Here is a 21,956-nt window from a genome sequence, read left to right on the forward strand (position 1 = left end):
CAGGTGATTATTGAGAAGATTTTTCCTCTTGTCGATGAATCGAGGACTAAGATTCATGCTTTTTAAAGTTAAGGGGTTGCCCATTTAAAACTGAAGAAGAACCATTCTTTCTCTGAAGGTCATGAGACAAAGAACAAACAGTACACCACAGTAACAGGCCCTTTTGGCCCACTAAGACTGCACCAGTGCATGATGCCTTTCTGAACTAAATACCTTTTTGTCTCTATGCAGTCTGTATCCTCTTATTCCCTGCCTTTTCGTGCATTTATCAAGATGCTTCTTAAACGTTGCTTTTGTATTTGCCTCAACCATCTCCTGTGGCAGTGCGTTCCAAGCACTTACCACCCTCTGTTTTTAAAAAAAAAGCCTCTCATATCTCATTTAAATTTCATCTTTAAATTAAACTTTAATATTAAACCTACGTCCCCTAGTAATTGACATTCATAATCTGGGAAAAAGACTGACTATCCATTCTATCCATGCCTGTCAATTTTATAAACTTGCCAAGTCACCAGTTAACCTTCAGCATTCAAGTGAAAACAAATCAAGTTTACCCAATCTTTCATTGTAGCTAATACCTTCCAAACCAGACAATATTCTGATAAACTGTTTCTGTAACTTCCGCAAAGCCTCCATGTCCTTCTGGTAGTGTGGTGATTAGTACGTAATATTCCTGTTGTGGTTCATCTAAGTTCTATATTATTGCAACCTGACTTGCCAATTTTAATACTCCGTGCCCTGACGGATGATGGCAAGCATGCTATATGGCTTTTTGAACAACTTATCCACTTGTATTGTCACTTTTTCAGGAAACTCTGGACCTACATGCCTAAATCCCTCTATGTTGATATGACTAAGGGCTCTGCCGTTTACCGTTTCCTTCCCTTTTGTATTAGATCTTGCCAATTTCTCTGCTATATCCTCTCTCAATCTTCCTCACTAATCTTATTAATCCGCTAACCTATCTTCTCCATATTATAAACAACAGGGGTCTCAGCACTGATACCTGCAGAACACCATAGGCGATAAATCTCCATTCGGAAAAACATCTTTCCATCGCTACTCAATAAAAACTGAAAGAACTGTGGATGCTGTAAATCAGGAACAAAAACAAAGTTGCTGAAAAAGCTCAGCAGGTCCGGCAGCATCTGTGGAGGGGAAAACAGAGTTAGTGTTTTCGGTCCGGTGACCCTTTCTCAGAATGGATGGTGGCTGGGAAAGCGTCAGTTTATATGCAGAGAAAAGGGGAGTGGGATGGAGTAGGGAGTGAATGATAGGATAGAGCCTAAAGAGAAAGAAGAGCAGTTGGACAGATGAAGAATTGATAATGATCAGCCTCGAAGGGTGAACACTTGTTAATGGGGACTATTAGTGCCTAACAACAGATAGTATGTAAAAGCAGGCAATGTAATTACAAGGCCTGGTGTGTGTGTGTGTGTGTGTGTGTGTGTGGACAGGGTGGGTGCACTGGGACATGGGAGAGTTTAGGCCCTAAAATCATTAAACTGGATATTGAGTCCATTAACTCTATTTTTATCTGCTGAGCCTTTCCAGCAACTTTGTTTTTGTTTCCACCACTACTGTCTTCTATGACTAAGCCAGTTCTGTATCCACCTTACCAGCTCACCAGGCATCCCGTTTGATGTCACAGTTTGTATCTACCTGCCTTGAGGCACCTTGTCAGAAGCCTTACTAAAGTCCATATTGACAACATATGCTGCCTTGCCCTCATCAATTATCTTTGTCACTTCCTCTAAAAACTCAAAGTTTGAGGGTCTTTAGAATTTCTTTCCCCAAGTGGCAGTGGATGCTGAATATTTGGATATTTTTAAAGGCAGAGGTATATAGATTCTTGGTTACCAAGTTCAAAAGATTATCAGGATATGCAGGAATATAGAGTTGAGTTAAAAAATTCAGTCTGATTGGACATCGGAGGAGACTTCAAAAGGCCAAGTGTTCATCTCTTATTCCTCGTTTGTATGCCAAGTGTGCAAAACCTTGCTTTATCAAAGCAACAGTTAAATGTGATTAAGAGTCTACCCATCTCTCTAGAGAGAAAACACACCAAGGTTAAAGTCCTTGTGCTGGTAGAGAGTATATATGAACATTTTGCCACCATAACCTATGAGGATTCACATGCATTCACCTCTGAGGTGGAACTATCACTGAAGGCTGTGACTTTTTTTAGTTGTGGACATACTTGGGGTACAACTCAAAGACAAGCAGGAATTACTTGGAAAATATGGATAAAACCTTGTTCAGAACAAGAATGAGTTTGCGTCTGCACTGTTCACATAGGGAACAAAGAGCCTGATGTCCTCCACCCCTCTCTACCTGTTTTGGATCCCTCAGCTTAATTGTGGATCATTATTTTTCCAGCAATGGAAGCTGGAATGATTGAATATGAAGGAAGTGTATGAAGGTGTGGTTCATGACGAAGCTTGTGTACACCAGATGGTGCCCCAGTGAGTGGGTACAAAGCATAGAGGGCAGGGAGGTTTCAGTAGTGGTAGTGAATGAGAGTGCTGGAGTGGACATGATGCATGTGAGGCTGACTGTTATAATCCATCACCCTGAGTGAGGCACAGTGTCAGACTTGGTAATGACCCTGAGCAGATGAGATAGCAGAAAGAAGATGGCGCTGCTTAGAGAGTAGGAGATCACTTTGTGACACTTGTGACTATCACTGCCTAAGCTGGCTAAACCTGGTAGGATGGCCTCTTGTTGTATTTAATCAACTGTCCACCAGCTCCTTGAAATCTTCTTCCGTGGGCCCATAGAGTGAGATAAGTTTTCATCTATTGTGACTTCACAGGTCAGCACCACAAGTGTGGGAGTATTTCTTGGTTTGCATCATGTAAGGTGCCAGTTAGGCTTTAAATATGGCCTGAAGATTGAAAGTTCTGACAGTGGTTACGCACTCCTCTTGCTTGCTATACCACATGCCAAGTAATGAAACCAGCATCTGACTTGTGTTTATAATGAGCTGAGAACTGCATGATTGCATGACTTAACTTGGGCGGGGCTATGATAGAAATTATGCTGTTGCGTTCAATGCCATCATTCTTTAACTTTTAATGGGAAGATCCAGCTCCAGATCGATTACTGATGCCTTTCACCAGTAAATTTTCAAGACAATCAAACTTAACCACCTCCTTTTGTATGTTTCAAAGGAAAGTTAGGTGATAGAACATACATCCAGCTCTACACCTTATCAAAGAACAAAGTCACACATTTTGAAGAGAATTACTGGTTTTATCTTTTCATTGCCAAAGTCCAAAGTGAAGTGCAACATTTTTGCCAAATAAAGGTTTATGCAAAAGTAATCTTCACAAGTTAACAGGTTTTACTTTTAACTTAGTAATTGTTTTTGATTATTCCATTTAGCCTCGCTCAACTAAGTCAACGAAGTTTTTACAGGGACCAGGAAAAGTTGTGATGGTTGCAATCTGCATGTAAGGCCTTATTTTACATTTAATATTTGTTTGTTTTGTCTATAACTGAGATTGGATAAAAACCGGCATTTAAGAAAAACAAGATGATGCTAATTATGTATCCTCTACACCTTCTGTCTCCTTCCCCTTATCATGGAATGCCATAAAACCATAAGATATAGGAACAGAATTAGATCATTTAGCCCATTGAAACGATGCACCATTCGATTATGGCTGGATTATGTTTCTTAAGCCCATTCTCCTGCTTTCTCCTCATCACCCTTGATTCCCTTACTATTCAAGAACTTATTTCTGATTTAAATACACTCAATGACTTGGCCTCCAAAGCCTTCTGTGATCATGGGTTCCACAGAGAAACCACCCTCTGGCCAGAGAAATTTCTCATCAAAGCAATTCTAAGGGGTTATTCCATCACATTGAGACTCTGCCCCCAAGTCCTTGTCTCTCCTACTAGTGGAAAAATCTTCTCCATGTCCACTCTATCCAGGCTTTCTCAGTATCCTTTCAGTTTCAGTCAGATTTCTCCCCTTGTCCTTCTAAACTCCGTTGCGTACAGACCCAGTGTCTTCAATCGCTCTTCGTATAACAAACCTTTCATCCCCAGGGTCATTCTGGTAAACTTCGTCTAGACCCTCCCCGGTGCCAGTGCGTCTTTCCTTAGATATAGTGTCCCAAACTGCTCACAATATTCCATGTGTGGTCTGAGCAGAACCTTTGACAACCCTAGCAGTACATCTCTGCTAATGTGTTCTAACCCTCTTGAAATGAATGACAACATTGCATTTGCCTTCCTAATCACCAACTGAACCGGCATGTTAACCTTCAGCAAATCCTAAGCCAGGGCTCTCGAGCCTCATTACGCTCAGGTTTGCAAAGTCTTTCCCCGTTTAGAAAATAGGCCGCACCTCTATTATTCTGACCAAAATGTATAACCTAACACTTGATTTTGTGATATTGTATTCTTCTACTTCTTTGCCTGCTCACCTGGCATGTCCAAGTCCTCCTTCAGTCTCCCCACTTGCACAACACTACCTGTCCCTCCATGTATCTTGTACCGTCTACAAACTTAGCAACAATGCCCTTAGTTCCTCCTCCAAGTTTGTTAATGTATAACTGGAATAGTTGTGGTCCCAACACTAACTGTGGACCCTATGTATTGTGCAGTCTCCCAACAGGCAGTGTTTGCAGTACAAACCAGAGGATCGAAGAGGAAACGCTACGATATTTTGGTCCTCCCAAAAACTGTGGTGGTTGTCTTTTGAGAAAATAGCTACTGTGACATTTGATTCTGAACCAAATTGGAAGCTGATGTTCTCTTACTAATTTATTTTGCACTTTGGTTTATCTTCAAAGTGAAATTTCTTGCTTTTCTTTAAGTTTAAAGCATGCTTCTTTAAAATAAAATTAAATACTCTGTCAGATTAAAAATATCCCACATTTCTATCAATGTTATTTTTGTTAATTCCACCCTCTAGCAATGGGCTGAATTTTATCTTCAAACTGCTTGCCTGGATTTATACAGGGTCCGCATCCATGTTCTCAGAGGCTATACATTCACTGGCTGACACCTGTAATCAAGTAAGGAAATTACACATTTTTGCTTGGATGATTGCATTTGTTGTCACCACTTGTTTTCTTACGTTCCAGGGAATAAAGTCCTATCCTGACTAACCTCTTCCTATAACTCAGGTCCACTAGTCCTGGTAACATGCTCGTAAATCATCTTTGCTGTCTTTCCTTTAACAAGGTGACCAAAACTGTGCAAGATACTCAAGTGCAGCCTCACCAACGACTTATACAACTGTAACATAACATCCTACCTTCTGCACGTGGTGCCTTGACTGATTGAACGCCAGCATGCTAAATGCCCTCTTCACCACCCTATCTACCTGTGACGTTGCTTTCAATGAACTTTGTACTTGTTCTCCTAGGTCCGTCTGTTCCTCAACACTCTTCAGGACCTTACCATTTACTACATAAAGTCCTACTGTGGTTTGACTTACCAAAGTGCAACACCTCACAGTTATCTGTATTGAATTGCATTTGCCAATCCTCAGCCCACTTCCTCATCTGATCAAGATCCCTCTAATTTTTTTATCTTCTTTGCTATCAACAATATCTCCTAATTTTGTGTCATCTGCAAACTTACTAATCATGCCTTGTACATTCACATCCAGATCATTTATGGAAATAACAAATATCAAAGGTCCTATCACCGACCCCTGTTGCACACCACTAGTCACGGATGACCTTTTGCTTTATGATTATGCGTGAAAGTTCTCCATAGGCGAAATGTATTAAATATTATTGAGAAATCTGAATGTTTGTAATAGCAATAATTGTCATAATTGTATTTGACTCCACTTTAGTCGTCCAAATTTTCAGGAAAAATATGATGCATGCTGTTATGTGCTAAGAAAGCCATTGAATTGATAGATGCGTTGAGATTGACACATATGCAGATCTTTGAGAATTTTTCCTGTCCCATCATTTGCTTCACGTAAGTGGCATCACATCCTGACCTGTCTGTTATTTGAGAATTTGCGCATCACATGCCCACTAGCCTCGTGCCTGTGTACCAAAAAAGGAACAAGTTAAAATTAGTAGCTTCATTCCTCCCTGCAATAAATTGAAGATTTAAGGAATGTAAAATTTATGTAAGAGAAAAATTGGTGTGTCCTTTTTCTCATTCCAGTCTTTCTTTCCCTGTTCCTGAATATGATTTCACTCTAATTCACTGGCTGTAATTTAGCTTTTCAGTCATTTTTGAAAGGCCCAGAAGCCTCATTGTCATCTGGTTAGAGTTGTGACATACAATGTTTTTTGAAATGATGACAGCAAGAAAATGTCTTGACTGATGCCATGCACCATAAAATTCATCTTTGTCTGCTTAAAGTTTAATTATAAGTCGGCATTGCTTGCAGGTGATCATTTGAATTGGATTTCCAATTTTAAGTTCAGAAACAACAAATTCCACTCCCCTTCAATAGACAAAAACTGCAGCATTGTCATGGGTGTGATTGTAAAGATTGTTACAGTTATGATTGTTAAAATTTTAACAGGATGGTAGGAAGCCATTTTGTCCATTTGCGTCTGTCCTAGCCCTTCTGTAATTTACCTCCACCCTTCTTGTAGCTCTGATCATTTTTCCTTTATAGATAACAGCCTAGTTCTGGCGAGTGACTTGCTTGACCCTGTCTCCATGCTTTCAGATGCTCACCCCTCACACCACAAAAATATTTTTCCTTCTATCGCCACTGCTTCTTTTACCCATAAAATTTGCGCCGCTATTTCTCAGTCTTTCCTCCAATGGAAACAGTTTCTCCCTTCATATTCTGTCCAGAATCCTCATGATTTTGCATACCTCAATCATTCGTCTTTCTGAGGAAAACCGTCCCCAACTTGACACACATTGTGCACCAGTTGAGGCCAAACCACAGTTCTATTAGAGTTTAACATTAATTTCACAGAATCACAGAATTTTTGTATTGAAGGAGACCATGCAGCCCATCGTGCCTGCACAAGTTGTTACCTTTTGTGAATCTTCTGTCTTTTACTCCCCACATCTTTGAACATATTTCTGTCCAACCTCCTTACTTTCATGTTGTGTTCTGTTCTCTTGCTGTTAAAGCCGCGGATGCTTTTAATACTGTCCTGCCTCTTGCAATAATTTATGTGCATATATACCTGGGTCCCTCTGCTCTTCACGCAACGTTGAGAATTTGTACCCTTTAGGTAATGTGGTGTCATATCAAAATGGATGACTTCACTGTATGTTCATTATGTAATGGGGCTTATTCTTCTTTAATATTTTAGTTAGCGTGCCACTGGTCGTTTTGGTTAGAAGCTAAAAAGATAGGAATTTGCCAGACACAATAAATGTTTGCTCAAAGCAGAGGAAACTTTATTACTTTAGTAAAACTGCTAATGTTTCTGACAGTCTTCAATTTCTTGAAATGTTTACCTTGAAGTGTTTTGAGGTGGCCATTATCATGATCTATGGAAACTTTAATTACACAAGGGCGTAAATAACGATTAGGTGCAGATTAGTTCCATTTGTAACTGGAATCTTGCACTTTTTTCATCTGGCCTGGTGGTTTGAGGCATGGCTAAGCTGTGTTTGTGCTGTCAAAACTGTTAGCTTGACTTTTAAAATTCTAAAGTGATATCTATTTGTACTTGCAAATATGACGTGAAGAAACTTTTCATTGTATAATGCATATATACCCATCTGATCAATGTGGATAAGAGGCAGTAAAGATTAGGAACAATAGTTCCTGAACCTGTTGGGTAATAACCATTTAGAATCAAATTCTCAGTTATTCTTGAGTCGAAACCTAAAGCAAAATTTATGTTGATCGTTTAAAATTGCAGTTTAATATGGTGTTCATTGTGATAGCCCAAGAATAGCCACTATCGTCTCTCTTGGTAACCGCAGCTTGATCACAAACACATCAGGGCATGGGTGATCTGCTCCAGAGCAAAGTGCTCGTACTCAATGCCCAGTTATCCTGGTTCAAGCACCAGGTCCCTGTGGCCAGTGGTTTGGACATCTGAAATGCATTTTTGTTGGTTAGTCCACCCTTAGCTGTGCTCCCTCCCATGCAGGCACAGGCCTACTAATATTTAACAGTCATTGTCAATGCTCAATACACACAAGGTGTCCAATCCAGGTTCTGGGAAAGCCAGTATACAGAAGGATGACTCTTTGGAAATAGCTCCAGCAATGGAGTGACTGAAGGGCAATGGATGTGCTGCTCATAAGTGGGTTGTTTTGCCCTGAATGGCATCAGTCTTCGAGTGTTGTTGGAGCTGCACTTGCCAGATAATTGGAAAGTATTCCATCACATCTTGACTTGTGTATTGTAAATGGTACAAAGGCTTTGGGAGTCAGGATTTGAGTAACTTGTTGCAGGATTCTTAGCTTCTAACTTGTTCATGTAGCCACTATATTTATATGACCTGCTTACTTCAGTTTCTAGTCGGTGGTAATTCCCAATATGTTGACATTGGTGGATTCAGCAATGATGATGCTGTTGAATGTCAAGGATGATCTTTTTTTTTCTTGTTAAAGGTAGTCATTGCCACGCACGTGTGGTGCGAATGTTACTTGCCATTTGTGAACTCAAACCTGGATGCTGTTTGAGTTTGCTGCATTTGGCCATGGAATATTACAATATCTGACAGTTGTGAAATGGTGCTGCACATTGTTCAGTCATCAGTGACTCAGTCACCACCACTCCGTCCTTATGGTCGCAGTTAGGTCATTGATGAATCAGCTGAAGATGGTTGGGCCAAGGCACTATTCTAAGGAACTCCTGTCTTGATGTCTTACTGAGATGGCTGAGCTGCAGCAACCACGGTTGCCATTCTTTTTTTTTTTGCTAAGTATGATTCCAGTGAGAAGTAGTTTATCGATGGGGGTGCTTTAGTTAATATAGCCCTTCAATTGTATCACTGAGGCTGTATAAGAAAATTTGCTGCAGCCATATTGGCTGCCTTTTTTTCAGCATTCTTCTTTGGTCTTTGTTAATGGCAGGTTATCCTACTTAATGTCACGATTTGTGTAAAGGTGGTGCAAATAGCAGAAACAAAGTCAACATTGTTTTCATGTGACAGGAGGCAGTAACCTGACTAAAGATAGTGCTATAGGATGTAAAGTGAATACCCTGTATGACAAACTAAAGGTTTTATTTCATTCTTAAGTTGCTGTTTTCCAGTAGTCAGTCTCTCGCACAATCCCTGTAGCACCTCTACCTCCCTCCGACCCTCCCACAGTCTTGTTTTTAAAAAAAAGGTCCATCCCTTTGCCAAACCTCATCCCTGCACATGAGCCATCTGCTCATGCTCATAGCTGGGCACCATTACATGCAAAACATAATAATGGAAGCTGTGCAGATGCATCCAGATGTGCGAAATTTCTGTCAACCGTTTATGATGTCACTGGACATGTCTGTGCACATGCAGATGTTGGAGGCCATTTTAATAGTTATATTTGCAATTGCACCAATTCTCCATTCTTGTGTTGCAGCAGTGACTAAGCTTAAAAGCACATTATTGGCTGGATTATGTTTTGAGACATTTAGTGGCCATGAAATGTGCTATGAAAGTTCAAGTTGATGCATTCTTGAGATATATTAACTAAGCTTTTAAAAATAAAACTGAAATTTATCCTTTCAAGTGCAAGCGGCAATTTAAGGCTGTGTTATGATTTAGTTATTACAAATGGCACCTTTGGCACTAAGATGTTGGAGAGGTGCTGTCATAGTGGCAGTGTCACTAGACATGTGTTTGCATCTCTCTATGGTCGATGGTGCTGTTTCAGTGAAAACAAATTATAACCCAGTGGCTAATGTACCCCACTATCTCATTGTCATAAATACCTGATTGTTTCAATGAGATAACAAAATTATGGATGTGTTGGATGAACACAGCAGGCTAAGCAGCCTCAGAGGAGCAGGAAAGCTGAAGTCAGAAATGGGGCTCAATAATATCTTTTAAGAAATCTCCCATTCTTACCTGGTCTGGTCCATTTGTGACCTCAGACTTACAGCAATGTTTTTGACCCTTAACTGCCCTCTGAAATATCTGAGCAAACCACTCATTTCAAGAGCAGCTAGGAATGGGTAACAAATACTGTCCTTGTTGGTGATGCCCATATACTATGGAAAAGAAAGACCAAACTTAGAATCACTTTTAAAAATCTGGAAGCCCTGTACTTAAGATTCCCAATGAATGTTTTTAAATTTACAACAATACTTTATCTCTTTTTCTCACTCTCAGCCCCATCTTTATTTCCTTCTCTCCCCTAATTTTGTCTCTGTGTTATTTGTCATTGAATTGTATATTCCTAACTTACTCTTTTTGTTTTAGACACTGACCTGGATGTTTAACTGAGATGGGGTGGTTATTGTGAGAGGTGTCGTGTTCAGTCTGATTTTAGGATGGAGAAACAGTACTTGATTTCCTCCAGTGCTCTGCTATCTTAACTGCACAGCATGTATAACTATGGCTTTGTCTTGGCCAGGGAACCTGTCAATAGTTCGGTTAACAGAGTTGGCTACTGGGGAGGATGTGGGCTAGGTAGGTCCGATTCATGACCTGTGAACAGTTGCTAAAAGTTCCAAGTTATGTCCATCTTTGTGGTTTGGAGTGGAGTTTACAGATGGTGGTGCTTTCATGAGCTGGCTGCCCTTGACCTTCTAAGTGGTGGATGTCATTGATTTGGGTGATGCTTTTGACATAGCCTTATTGAGTTGCTGCAGTACATCTTGCTCATGGTGCACACTGTCACTGTGTTGATGTGGACGGAATGAATGTTTAAGATGGTGGATGACTGCCAGTCAAGGTTTCAGCTTTTGATCTGGATTTCTTTGCAAGCCCTTTGTGCTGTTTGAACTAGACTCATCCTGTATTTCATCACAATCCATCTTAATACCTCAGATTGTCAATGGGCTTTGGGAAGTTGAGGGTGAGTTCTGAGCTGCAGAATTCTCAGCCTTAAAACTGCTTTTGTTATCGCTGTGTTGTTTGGCTTCTGGTCAACCTCCAGGGTATTTATTATGGAGATTCAACAATTGAATGCCACTAAATATCAAGTGGAGATGATTAGATTCTCCTTTGTTGGAGATGATTGCCTGATATTTTCAAATTTGGGCTGCAACTGGAATGTTGTCCATCTTTTGCAGTGTATGACTGTCAGCATGTACTGTGTTGTGAACGGTACTGGTAAACTTTCCAACTGGGATTATATCTATAAATATCTTTGTTTAAAAGTTCAGCAGAACTGATTTACTGCTGGAACATCTATTTAATCTTGAGTTTTCATGTGAATTGTTCTAAAATTACTCCTAAACCTAAAATTGCCATTTTTTAAAAATCCCTGCAGGTTTTGTTAGCGGTGGGTGTCAGTCAGTCTGCTAGGACCCCTGATCCCGGTCATCCGTAAGTGTGTTTTTAAAAATGTTATCGTAGTGAACTGGTGTTTCTGTGAGAGTGAAAACAGATGAAATTCTCATGATTCGTTACTAGAAATCTCTAGCAGAGTTTGTCATAGATATGAGACTGTTAATATTATTAATTGCAGTAGTTATCATTATTTGAATTTTTATGATGAGCATGATTACCTAAATGTTAGATTTGCCCATTCACAAAACTTGCAGATCATATAGCTGCATTTGCATTTAATTTTTCTCTTATTTCAAATTAAGGTATGGATTTACAAATATGCGCTACATTGCTTCCCTCATCAGTGGAGTTGGCATTTTTATGATGGGTGCAGGACTGTCCTGGTACCATGGAATTATTGGACTTATACATCCTCATCATATTGAATCATTAACATGGGTAAGTTTTGCCTCCTGATACTTCTAGAAATCAGTTGTGAATTCAGTTCTTTGAGAGAGATACAGATGTGGTACCAAGTGCCAAATATATATCTAAAGCACACTTTTTGTACAAGACAGTCATTTTCTAATTTCAGTGTAGTAGTTTGAATTGATTTGTCTGAGTAGAATTTCAGTGTAAAAAGTTTGCTGAACTACCTGTCGTCATTTTCAGAAATTTTCACCATCACCTTCCTCACTTACCAGACCTTCAGCATTAATTCTCTGTCTCTCTATAGACGCTGCCAGACCTGCTGAGGTTCGCCAGCAATTTATTTGTTTCTAGCAACAGTTGTTTTTTTTTGTTTAACTTTAGCATTTTCAAACTAGTCTAGAATTAATTATTCTGCCTTTTATGCTAGATTGATCATGAAGAAAATTATTAATTATTACAATAATCATTTGATCTTGGTCAGTATATGTTTATTCTTCTATTGACAGCATTGGTAATTAGTCTGAATCAAAATGCCAAAAAGTGGAGTTGATTGAATTGATCTGAATTCTAATGTTAAATGTAGGTATTGCCCAACTGAAGAATGTATTTCAAAGAGCAAGAAGTTTGGAAAGGTTTTAAGAGTGCATTCTAGTTCTGAGTGTTGTTTACTGCACTAATCATTTCAGCCTGTTTCTGCCCCATCAAATTTATTTCTAAAGTTGTTAAAAGGACTCATTGTTAATTGTTTCTCTGTCCACAGATGCTGTCAAATCAGCCGAGTTTCTCCATCGTTCTCTGCTTGTAATTTAGATTTCCAGCATATTCAGTATTTTGCCTTCATTCAAACTTCTTCTTCTCAGCATGATTTTTTTACTCCCCTTGTCTAGTCTCTTTCCCCTTTACATTGTTGATTCTTCTTCATTATGTAAGTTCTACAATTTCCATTTTTCTGCTCCCAGCTGCTGTTTCTTCCCCATTAACGTGCAATCTCTCTTCATATCCATCGTCCAGTGGATGCTCTGAAGGCTCCATTTTTCCTTGAAAGATGATCTTAATAGTACATGTTACTACGATCCTCATCATCTGATTGAACTCATTGTCTCTTTGAACAATTTCTCCTTTAACTCATCCCACTTTCTCTGAGGTGAATATGTATCCATGGGTACAGGTATTGATCCCACTTACGACTCTCACTTTGTGGGGACTGTGGAACATTCCTTGTTCTAATTCTACCCAAGGTCCCTACCTACAACTTTCTTTGGAACATCAATTGCTGCTGCTTCACACGCTCATTTAATTTGTTTTGCTTCCGATTTCCATCCATCATTCAGCTTTTTTAAAAAATTCAGTCACAGGATGTGAGCCAGTGTTTTTTGTCTAACCCTAATTGCCTAGATGGCAGTTAAGGATCAACCACATTGCTGTAGATCCGGAGCTACATGTAGACCCAGACTGGGTAAGGATGGCAAATGACCTTCCCGAAAGCACATTAGTGAATCAGACTTTCTGACAGCCAGTTTCATGGTTATCATTACACTCTTAATTGCATATTTTTCCAAAAAGCAAATTTGACCATCTGCCACATCAGGATTTGAACCTGTGTCCCCAGAACATTACCTGAGTCTCTGGATTAATAGGTTATCAATAATACCAGAAGGCTATCACCTTACTTCACTGTCTGTCTGACTCTTCCCTTTCTTTCCTTTCCTTCATTGGTTCAGTTTTTGGAGCTACTGACTGACACTTGAAATTACTCTGATTGTACTTCCTCACGCACTAGTGCCATAAAGGACTTCATTTTATTCGCAGTTTGTCTGTTTCTGTTGCATCTGTCCTGATGCTGTCACCCTCCAGGGAAAGTTCAACATGTGCTCCTGCTCCTTCTCCTTCAAATGAAGATTCCACCTCTCATGACCCCAAATATGGTGACAGAATCCTCAGCTGTGTCCAGCCTATTTGTTGCCATCGTCCTTTACCTCCTTCCTAGATAGGATTTCCTTTTAACCTCATTTTCCACTCTACCAGTCTCTGCATTCAAACCTCCCTCCAGTAGAATGCCAGCAACAACGCATCTTTTGCTCCTATCCCTTGTCAGCGTTTCAGAGAATCTTCTATCTGTGACACCCTAGGGTACCCTTCTGTTACTTTCGATATTTTCTTTCCCCATAATACTGTCCCTTGAATCACAGAAGCTATAATACATTTCCTGACAAAAACAGTATTGAAGGCCCCAAACACCCTACAGGTGAATCAGTAATTTATTTACTGTTTTTCCAATCTAGTCTACTATAATCACTGCTCCTAGTGAGTCCTCCTGTACACTGGTGAGACCAAATGCGAATGCTTTGTGCGACACATCTGCTCCGGCCATAAGGAAAAATCAAATCTAGTCTTTCCAGTGAAGCCCAGGGCAGGTTTGAGGAGCAGCACCTCATTTTTTTGCTCAGGCACTTTACAGGCTTTAGGACTCGCCATGAAGTTCAACAACCTCAGCAAGCCCACAGTGCTTCCACCCCTGAATCTATTTATGACTATCCACATCTATCGTTAACTTCTATTTTGCATGTCAATTACCCCATCACTGAAGACCTTTGTCTTTTGTTGTAAGTGCCCTTCCCATCTGTTTGACTCCTCCTCTGTCATAATTTTCCAGCCTTCTGAAGAAGTCATTGGATTTGAAGCATTAACTCTCCTCAAATGCGAGGAGATGGCTGAGATTTTCCAGCACTTTTTATTTTCATTCTTGAACATCGAGTATTTTGCTTTTCTATATATATCACATGCTTCATACTAAATATTTGTTTTCTGCATGAGATTGCTTTGGATGTTTAGTCATTAAGTAAGTTCAAGAGATTAGCAATTATAAATCTATTAGTGACATCAAGGGATAAGGGGAAGAGTATGCATGTGACTTCTAGATCAATCAGCCATGATCTGGAATGGCAAAGCAGGCTCAAAGGGTTGAATGGCCTCTCCCATCTCACCTGTTGCTGTGTTAGTATATGAATAGTTTGTCTACAGAAAGGCTTACATTTAGACCCCAATGAAGAAGCTTTATAGGCTGTGTGCCTTGGAGAACAATTCTACTGACTTTAAAGCAGCAGATGCTTTCTTCTACAATGAGGCTGATCTGGAATACAGGAAAAAATTCAGTTTAATTTGTGCAGTTTCATGCTCACTGGGCAGTGAGCTTGTGGATGATACTCGAGTCATGCAACTGTATACAAATAGCAACACGAGGAGCTTGCACAGTTCATCCACTTCACTAACACTTCCCACCCCAACCTTAGGTTTACCTGGACATCTCTGACACCTCTCTCTCCTTCCTGAATCTCTGTCTCCGTCTCTGGCATCCACCTGGAAACTGGTATCCATTTTAAGCCTACCGACTTCCACAACTACCTAGAATATTCCTCCTGTCACCCACCTTCCTGTAAAAAGGCCGTCCCCTACTCCCAATTCCTTCGCCTCCACTGTATCTGCTTCTGAGATAAGGCATTCCACTCCTGAACATCCCAGATGTCCTCTTTTTTTTTTCCCCCCAAGAACTGCAACTTCCACATTGATCGAAAATGCCCTCAACCATGTCTCCCGCATTTCCCACAACTCATCCCTCACATCCCCGATCCGCAATAATAACCAAAGTTGAATCCCCCTCATCCTCCAGGTGTCACCCCATCAACCTCCAAATCCAATACATCAGCCTCCGACGTTTCCGCCATCTGCAATCTGATCCCACTACCAAAGACGTTTTTCCCTCCCCACCCTTATGTGCTTTCCAGAGGGGCCACACTCCCCTCCAGCCCCACCACCCCCGGCATTTTTCCCTGCAACCGAAGCAAGTGCTTCAGCTGCCCCCTCACCCCATCCCAGGCCCTAAGAAGACTTTTCACATCAAGTAGATGTTCACCTGGTAATGCGATATACTGTATCCGCTGTTCCTGTTGTGGCCTCCTCTACATCAGGGAAACCAAGCAGAGACTTGGGGACCTTTGCAACAAACAAGTCGCGAACCATTTTAACCACCCCCCCAAAAAAAAACTCCTCGGGTGACATGTCCATCTGGGCCTCCTGCATTGTTTCAATAAAACCACCCGAAAGATGCAGGAACAGCATCTCATATTTCACTTGGGAACCCTGCAGTCCATGAGTATCAATATGGACTTCACAAGCTTTAAAATCTCCCCTCCTCCGGCCGTATCCCAAGACCAGCCCAGCGAGTCCCTGCCTCCCTAACCATTCCTCCCACCTCAAGTCTTACCCACTAACCTCATCCCGCATCTTTGACCTGCCCGTCCTCCCTGGACTGACCTATCCCCTCCCTAAATCCCCACCCACATTCACCTTCACTGGCTCTAACCCCGCCTCTTTGACCTGTCTGTCTGCTGTCATCCTGTCTTCTCCTTTATCTGTCTTCTATCTCTCTCCCCCGTCTCCCTATTTATTTCAGAATCCCCTTCTCCTCCCCCATTTCTGAAGGGTCCTGACCTGAAACATCAAACTTTCCTGCTCCTCTGCTGCTTGGCCTGATGTGTTCATCCAGATTCTCACCGTGCTATCTACAAATATGAACAACTGTTTTTGGTATTCAGCAAATGCAGAGCTGACAGCGGATTTTGGTTTCCTGCCTCTTGTCCATGTCCTTTTCCCATCCACTTAACAATCGTTCCTGCACTGAGCATCATTCTACTTAATGGGGAGGATGCAGTCCATGTTGAGATATGTCTTAGTGTTGATTTTCAGCAGTCATACAATAGCAGCACCAGGTTAATTTTGAAAACAAAATCCTTTACGTCTTCCTCCTCCTTGTTGTGAGGATATAGAAAATATCTAGCCTTTCTCTGGACCTCTCTGATAGTCTGCTTATGATTTGGAATTTACTCGTAGTTGCAACTCTTATTTTAGGACAAATGTTTCAGCTTAGAAATATGCCTTTCCATAAGACGATAGAATTCAAATCCTTTATTGACTTCCGCAAGGTGTAAGCAAACAGTGTCATCTATTGCTATCAACAAATGCATGTACACAATTATGATTGTGAGTAATTATACACTTGCTGTTGGAAGGAGTGCTGTTAGAAGTTTGAAGTATCTGTTCTAATATCTCTTTTTACTTTTTATTCGCTGATATACATGAGAATCTGTGCAGTTTTAAGCATTATTTCAAGTTAGATGCACCACTTCTAACAGTAATTATAACTTGATTCACATTCTCAAGTGCTGTTTCAAAGCTGAAGCTAATGAAAATTCTTTTGTTGCCCTTGTTGAATATTTTTTCTGTAATACTCCCTGACTAGAATTCCTTTAAATATCCAGATGTTCCTAAAACTTACTCAAAAATCTAAATTTATTACAAAAAGTGCAGTTCTTTAGGACTATGAATTCAGTGACCATTTAATACAAACGCTTTATGTCAAAAGTTTGCATTCTTGTTTATTTGATGAAACATCTTGACTGAAGTGCTTATTAAATTGGCTCATTTTATCGGCTGTTATGTTTTTTATAGTTTAAAACTTGCTTTAAAGGCTTATGTTAAAAGATTGAAGTGGTTACAAATATTAGACACATTTAAGTGTGTTTTCAAGTATCTTATTTACTGTTCACTTTATATTCTTCAGGCATATTTCATCCTGGCTGGTTCACTAGTTTCTGAAGGAGGTAGGTGCACTCATTTGGGCTGCCACCACAGTGTCTCTAATCATTAGTATCTGTGGCAGTTTAAACTTGTCATGCATTTTCCTGACCTTTTCAACATCACTCAAGTGCACCCTTTTAAAAACAGAAAGAACTGCGGATGCTGAAAATCTGAAACAAAAATTTACTGGAAAAGCTCAGCAGGTCTGACAGCATCTGTGAAATAAAATAACAGAGTTAACGTTTCGAATCCAGTGATCCTTCCTCAGAATGAAGAACAGAGTCCTGAGGAAGGATCACAGGACCTGAAACATTAACTCTGACTTTTTTCTTCACAGATGCTGCCAGACCTGCTGAGTTTTTCCAATAAATTTGTATTAGCACACTTTTAAACTTAGGTTTTGTGTGAAACCTCTAGAATCGTGGAATCCCTACAGTGTGGAAACAGGCCCTTCAGCCTAACAAGTCTGCATCGACCCTTGGTGCATCCCACCCAGACCCATCCCTCTATAACCCACACACCCCTGAACACTATGGGCAATTTAGCATGGCCTGTCCACCTAGCCAGCACGTCTTTGCACTGTGGGAGGAAACTGGAGCACCCGCAGGAAACCCACACTCTCACGGGAAGAGTGTGCAAACTCGGCACAGACGGTTGCCCGAGGCTGGAATTGTACCTGGGTCCCTGGTGCTGTGAGACTGCAGTGCTAACCACTGAGCCATCATACCACCCCTAGGTTTTGTTGTGATGATTTTGATCATTAAACTGATATCTGCAACTTAATTCTGTACTTGGCAAACGTGAGCAGGGTTTTCAGAAAGTTTTCAGAAAGAGCAGCTGAATTAGGAAGCAGTTTAAATTGGGTCTCATTAATTATGGGAATTAGGCCTTTGTATTAAAGTCAACTAGCAAACTCATTTTATCCTCTGACTGACTGTGTGAAGTTGTTGGGTAAGGAGGATTTTTTTTATTTTTACAACGTAATTTTGTGTATGTCATTTAGCTGAAATCCATAGTTTAAGTTCTGTAGTTGCCCTTAAGCAGTTTTACCAGTGAAGGAGCAGCTTAAACTGAATCCACTGAGATTAGGCCTTTTGTCTTCAGAGCCAGTAAAACTAGCTAATTTAGTGACTGAGCATTTCTATGTGACTTACAATAGACCGCTGGAGTTAAGTGATTAAAGTAATGAGGAGAACAAAGTTTTCTGGCTTTTCAGATCCGGAAATTAATTAATTGTTCCACTACAGGAAAAGAAACTAGTTATTTGAAGTGACTGACCAAAAGATAAAGGTACAGCATTAGACCATTTAGCTCATTAAGCCTGCTCTGCCATTTGATTACGTCTGATGTTTCTCAACTCCATTTTTCTGCCTTCTTTCCCAACCTTTAATTTCCTTAACCAATCAAGACCCATCTGTCTCCAATACATTGTGACTTTGACTCCACAATCTTCGGTGGCAATGAATTCCACAGAAATTCCTCCTCATCCCATTTCTAATGGGTCATGCATTCACTGTGAGGCTGTGCCTTCAGATCCTAATTTCTCCTGTTAGTGGAAATATATCTCCATGTCTGCTGTGTATCCAGGTCTGTCAGTATTCTATAAGTTTCAGTGAGATTCCCCACTCGTTCTTCTAAACTCCATTGAGTACAGACCCAGCATTCTCAGCTGTCCTAATATGATGATCTCTTCATCCTCAGGATCACACTTGTAAACCATTTTCAGACTCCTCTCCATGAGCAGCATATCCTTCCTTAGATACGGGGTCCAAAACTGTTCTCAATTTTTCAAATGCAGTCTGTCCAGAGCCTTATACAATCTCAGCAGTAGTACTATAGCTACTTCTCAGCTCTTGTATTCTAGCCCTCCCAAAATGAATACTTATATTGCATTTGCCTTCCTAGTTGCCAACTGAGATTGTATGTTGACCTTAAGGGAGTCCTGAACTAGGATTTTTAAGTCCCTTTAATGCTTCAGATTTCCAAAATAGTTCCCCATCTAGAAAAATAGTTTATGTCTCTATTCTTCCTGCCAAAGTGCATAATTTCAGTTTCTCACATTATACTGGTTGCACGGAATGGTTTGTTTCCATGCTGTATGATTCTGACTCTATCTGCCACTTCTTTGTCCACTCTCCTAGTCTGTTCAAGTCCTTTTGCAGCCTTCCCACCACAACACTACCTATCCCTGTACCTATCTTTGTGTCATCTGCAGACTAAGCAACACTGCCTCTAATTCCTTCGTCCAGATTGTTAATGTATAATGTGAATAGTTGTGATCTAAGCACAGACTCCTGTGGAGCTACACTAGTCACTGCCTGCCATTCTGAAAAAACCCTTTTAACCCCACTCTCTGCTTTCTACTGGTAAGCCAATCATCTCTCCATGCCAGTACCATTGGCCCTTAACTTATTTAGCAGTCTGCTGTGCAGCATTTTATCAACACCTTCTGGAAATCCAAACAGATCAATTCCCCACTGGGTCTCCTTTGTCTGACTTTTTATCTCCTCAAAGAATTCTAGCAAATTTGTCAGGCATGACATCCCCTTGATGAAGGCATTCTGTCTCCCTCCTGTTTTACTATACACTTCGAAGTGCTGCGCAATCTTATCCTCAATAGCAGACTCAAATCTAACCAATAACTGAGGTCAGGTTAACTCACCTGTAATTTCCTTTCTTCTGCTTCCCTCCCTCCTAATAACAGGAATGTTACATTAACCATCTTCCAGTCCTCTAGGACCTTTGCTGACACCATTTATTCATGAAAGATCAGCTGCAATATCTTTACAATCTTCACAACTACCTGTTTCAGAATCCAGTGGTGTGGTTAATCCAGTATGTATGATTTAGTCACCTTTCAGACATTTCAGCTTTCCTAGCACCTTCTGTTTAACGATTGCCACTATATTCACCTGTGCCCCCAACAATCTTTCAATGCTGTTATGCTACTGGTGCTCCTGAGGCCCATTTTCTTCAAGTTCGACATAGTATAGCACTTAGTTATGCTAATAAGATGTACTTTTTTAAAAAAGTATAAATTTATCTAAAATAATTCAGTAATTCTTTAAAATTGAGGATTGCAAGCCAGAAAACGTATCACAGTTACAACATATCCAGGTTTGTGGATGCCAGTTCATCCAGAGCAAGTGTTTGAAGTTTGAGCTCGAGGCCTAACTACAGACATTGCAACATATTAGGAAGGTGAAGGTTATCTGGATTATTTGTACCAAGAACTTGGGTGCTTTGATTGGTCATTGTTCAAGTACAGGAGAGTGTGACTGTACGTGAGGCACATAAAAGGATTTGGGTGACAGCAGCCTCATTGCAGTTACACAGCTAAAAATCGACTTTTTAGACATGAGGGTGAAGATGAATAGGAAGTAATGCAGCAATAGTGGGTCAGTATGGAGGAGGATTGATCCCATTCTCTGCAGCAAAGAGTGAGAGTTCAAATGGCTGTGTTAGCTGTCTGATACCAAGGTTCAGGTTGGAAAGAAGCCTGCAGTAGAAGGAAGAGGAGGATCCAGTCATTGTGGTCTATGCAGGTACCTGTGACACAGACAGGCCAGAGAAAGTTGTTCTTCATCATCAGTATGAGGACTTAATACCGAATAAAGAAGCAAGATGCCAAAAGTCATAATCTTTGCATTATTACCTGAACCGTGTGCAAATTTACATAGGGAAAATCAGGTTAGGGAGTGATGAATGTGTGGCTCAAAGACTAGTGCGACAGAAGTGAGCTCTGACACTAGTATTGGGGAAAGTGGGATCTGTGATGATGGGATAGTTTCCACCCAAACTTTTGGTGCTAGTCTTCTTGTGCGTAGAATTTTCAACTAAATTGAGGGCAAAGGATCAAATTTGGGAGGGCTTGGTTAAATCAAGGATTAGAATCAAGGCTGAAAAGAAAGCTACTTAATTTGGAAAATGACAGAGAAAATGACAGGATGGGATAAATGGTGCAAATCCATTAGTAAACCAACAGATAAGACTGCAATTTACAGAGAGTTACAGGATAAAAATAAAGCCTCTCTACCTGAATGTGTGTGGCATTTGAAACAAAACAAATAACATTGATAGAAATGCATGGTTATGGTCTGGTAACCATTATACTAAAACAGAGCTATGACTGCAGGATGTCACCAATTTGGATGTGAATAGTGAAGGGTAGAGGGCACTTAAATAAGTTAGGAACTTGAAGTCAACCTTTTCCTGTTAGCACAGTAGAAAGGGATGACCTCTGTTCAGGAAACAGATATGGAAGGAGTTTGAGAAGAAACTAGAAAGCAAGAGGTCAATTGTGGGAGTTGTAATTATGGCCCCTAACAGAAACCACATGATAGGGTGAAACAGGAAGGCATAGCGATAATAATAGAAGATTTTAATCTAAAGGAAAAATCAGATGGCCAAAGGTAACCTAAATGACGGGTTCACAAGATGTTTTTGGGATTGCTTCTTAGGAAGCCACGTTCTGCAGCTGACAAGAGAACAAGCTGTACTAGATATGATATTATGCAGTGAGAGATTATTGATTAGTGATCTCTTAGT

General features: G+C 40.4%; 1 protein-coding gene across 5 annotated transcripts in view; it reads left to right on the top strand.

Moving 5' to 3' along the window:
- Nucleotides 1–21,956, top strand: part of slc30a9 (solute carrier family 30 member 9) — a 130,205-nt gene that overhangs the window by 59,245 nt on the left and 49,004 nt on the right. For all 5 annotated transcript variants that reach the window (XM_048530082.1, XM_048530055.1, XM_048530092.1 and 2 more), the window contains 5 exons: nucleotides 3,388–3,455; nucleotides 4,931–5,033; nucleotides 11,344–11,399; nucleotides 11,666–11,801; nucleotides 17,392–17,431. In XM_048530082.1, coding sequence (XP_048386039.1) covers nucleotides 3,388–3,455; nucleotides 4,931–5,033; nucleotides 11,344–11,399; nucleotides 11,666–11,801; nucleotides 17,392–17,431 — 403 coding nt within the window. The remainder of the gene's footprint in view (nucleotides 1–3,387; nucleotides 3,456–4,930; nucleotides 5,034–11,343; nucleotides 11,400–11,665; nucleotides 11,802–17,391; nucleotides 17,432–21,956) is intronic.

The sequence above is a fragment of the Stegostoma tigrinum genome, chromosome 1 (genome assembly GCF_030684315.1).
Source record: "Stegostoma tigrinum isolate sSteTig4 chromosome 1, sSteTig4.hap1, whole genome shotgun sequence".
NCBI lineage: Eukaryota > Metazoa > Chordata > Chondrichthyes > Orectolobiformes > Stegostomatidae > Stegostoma > Stegostoma tigrinum.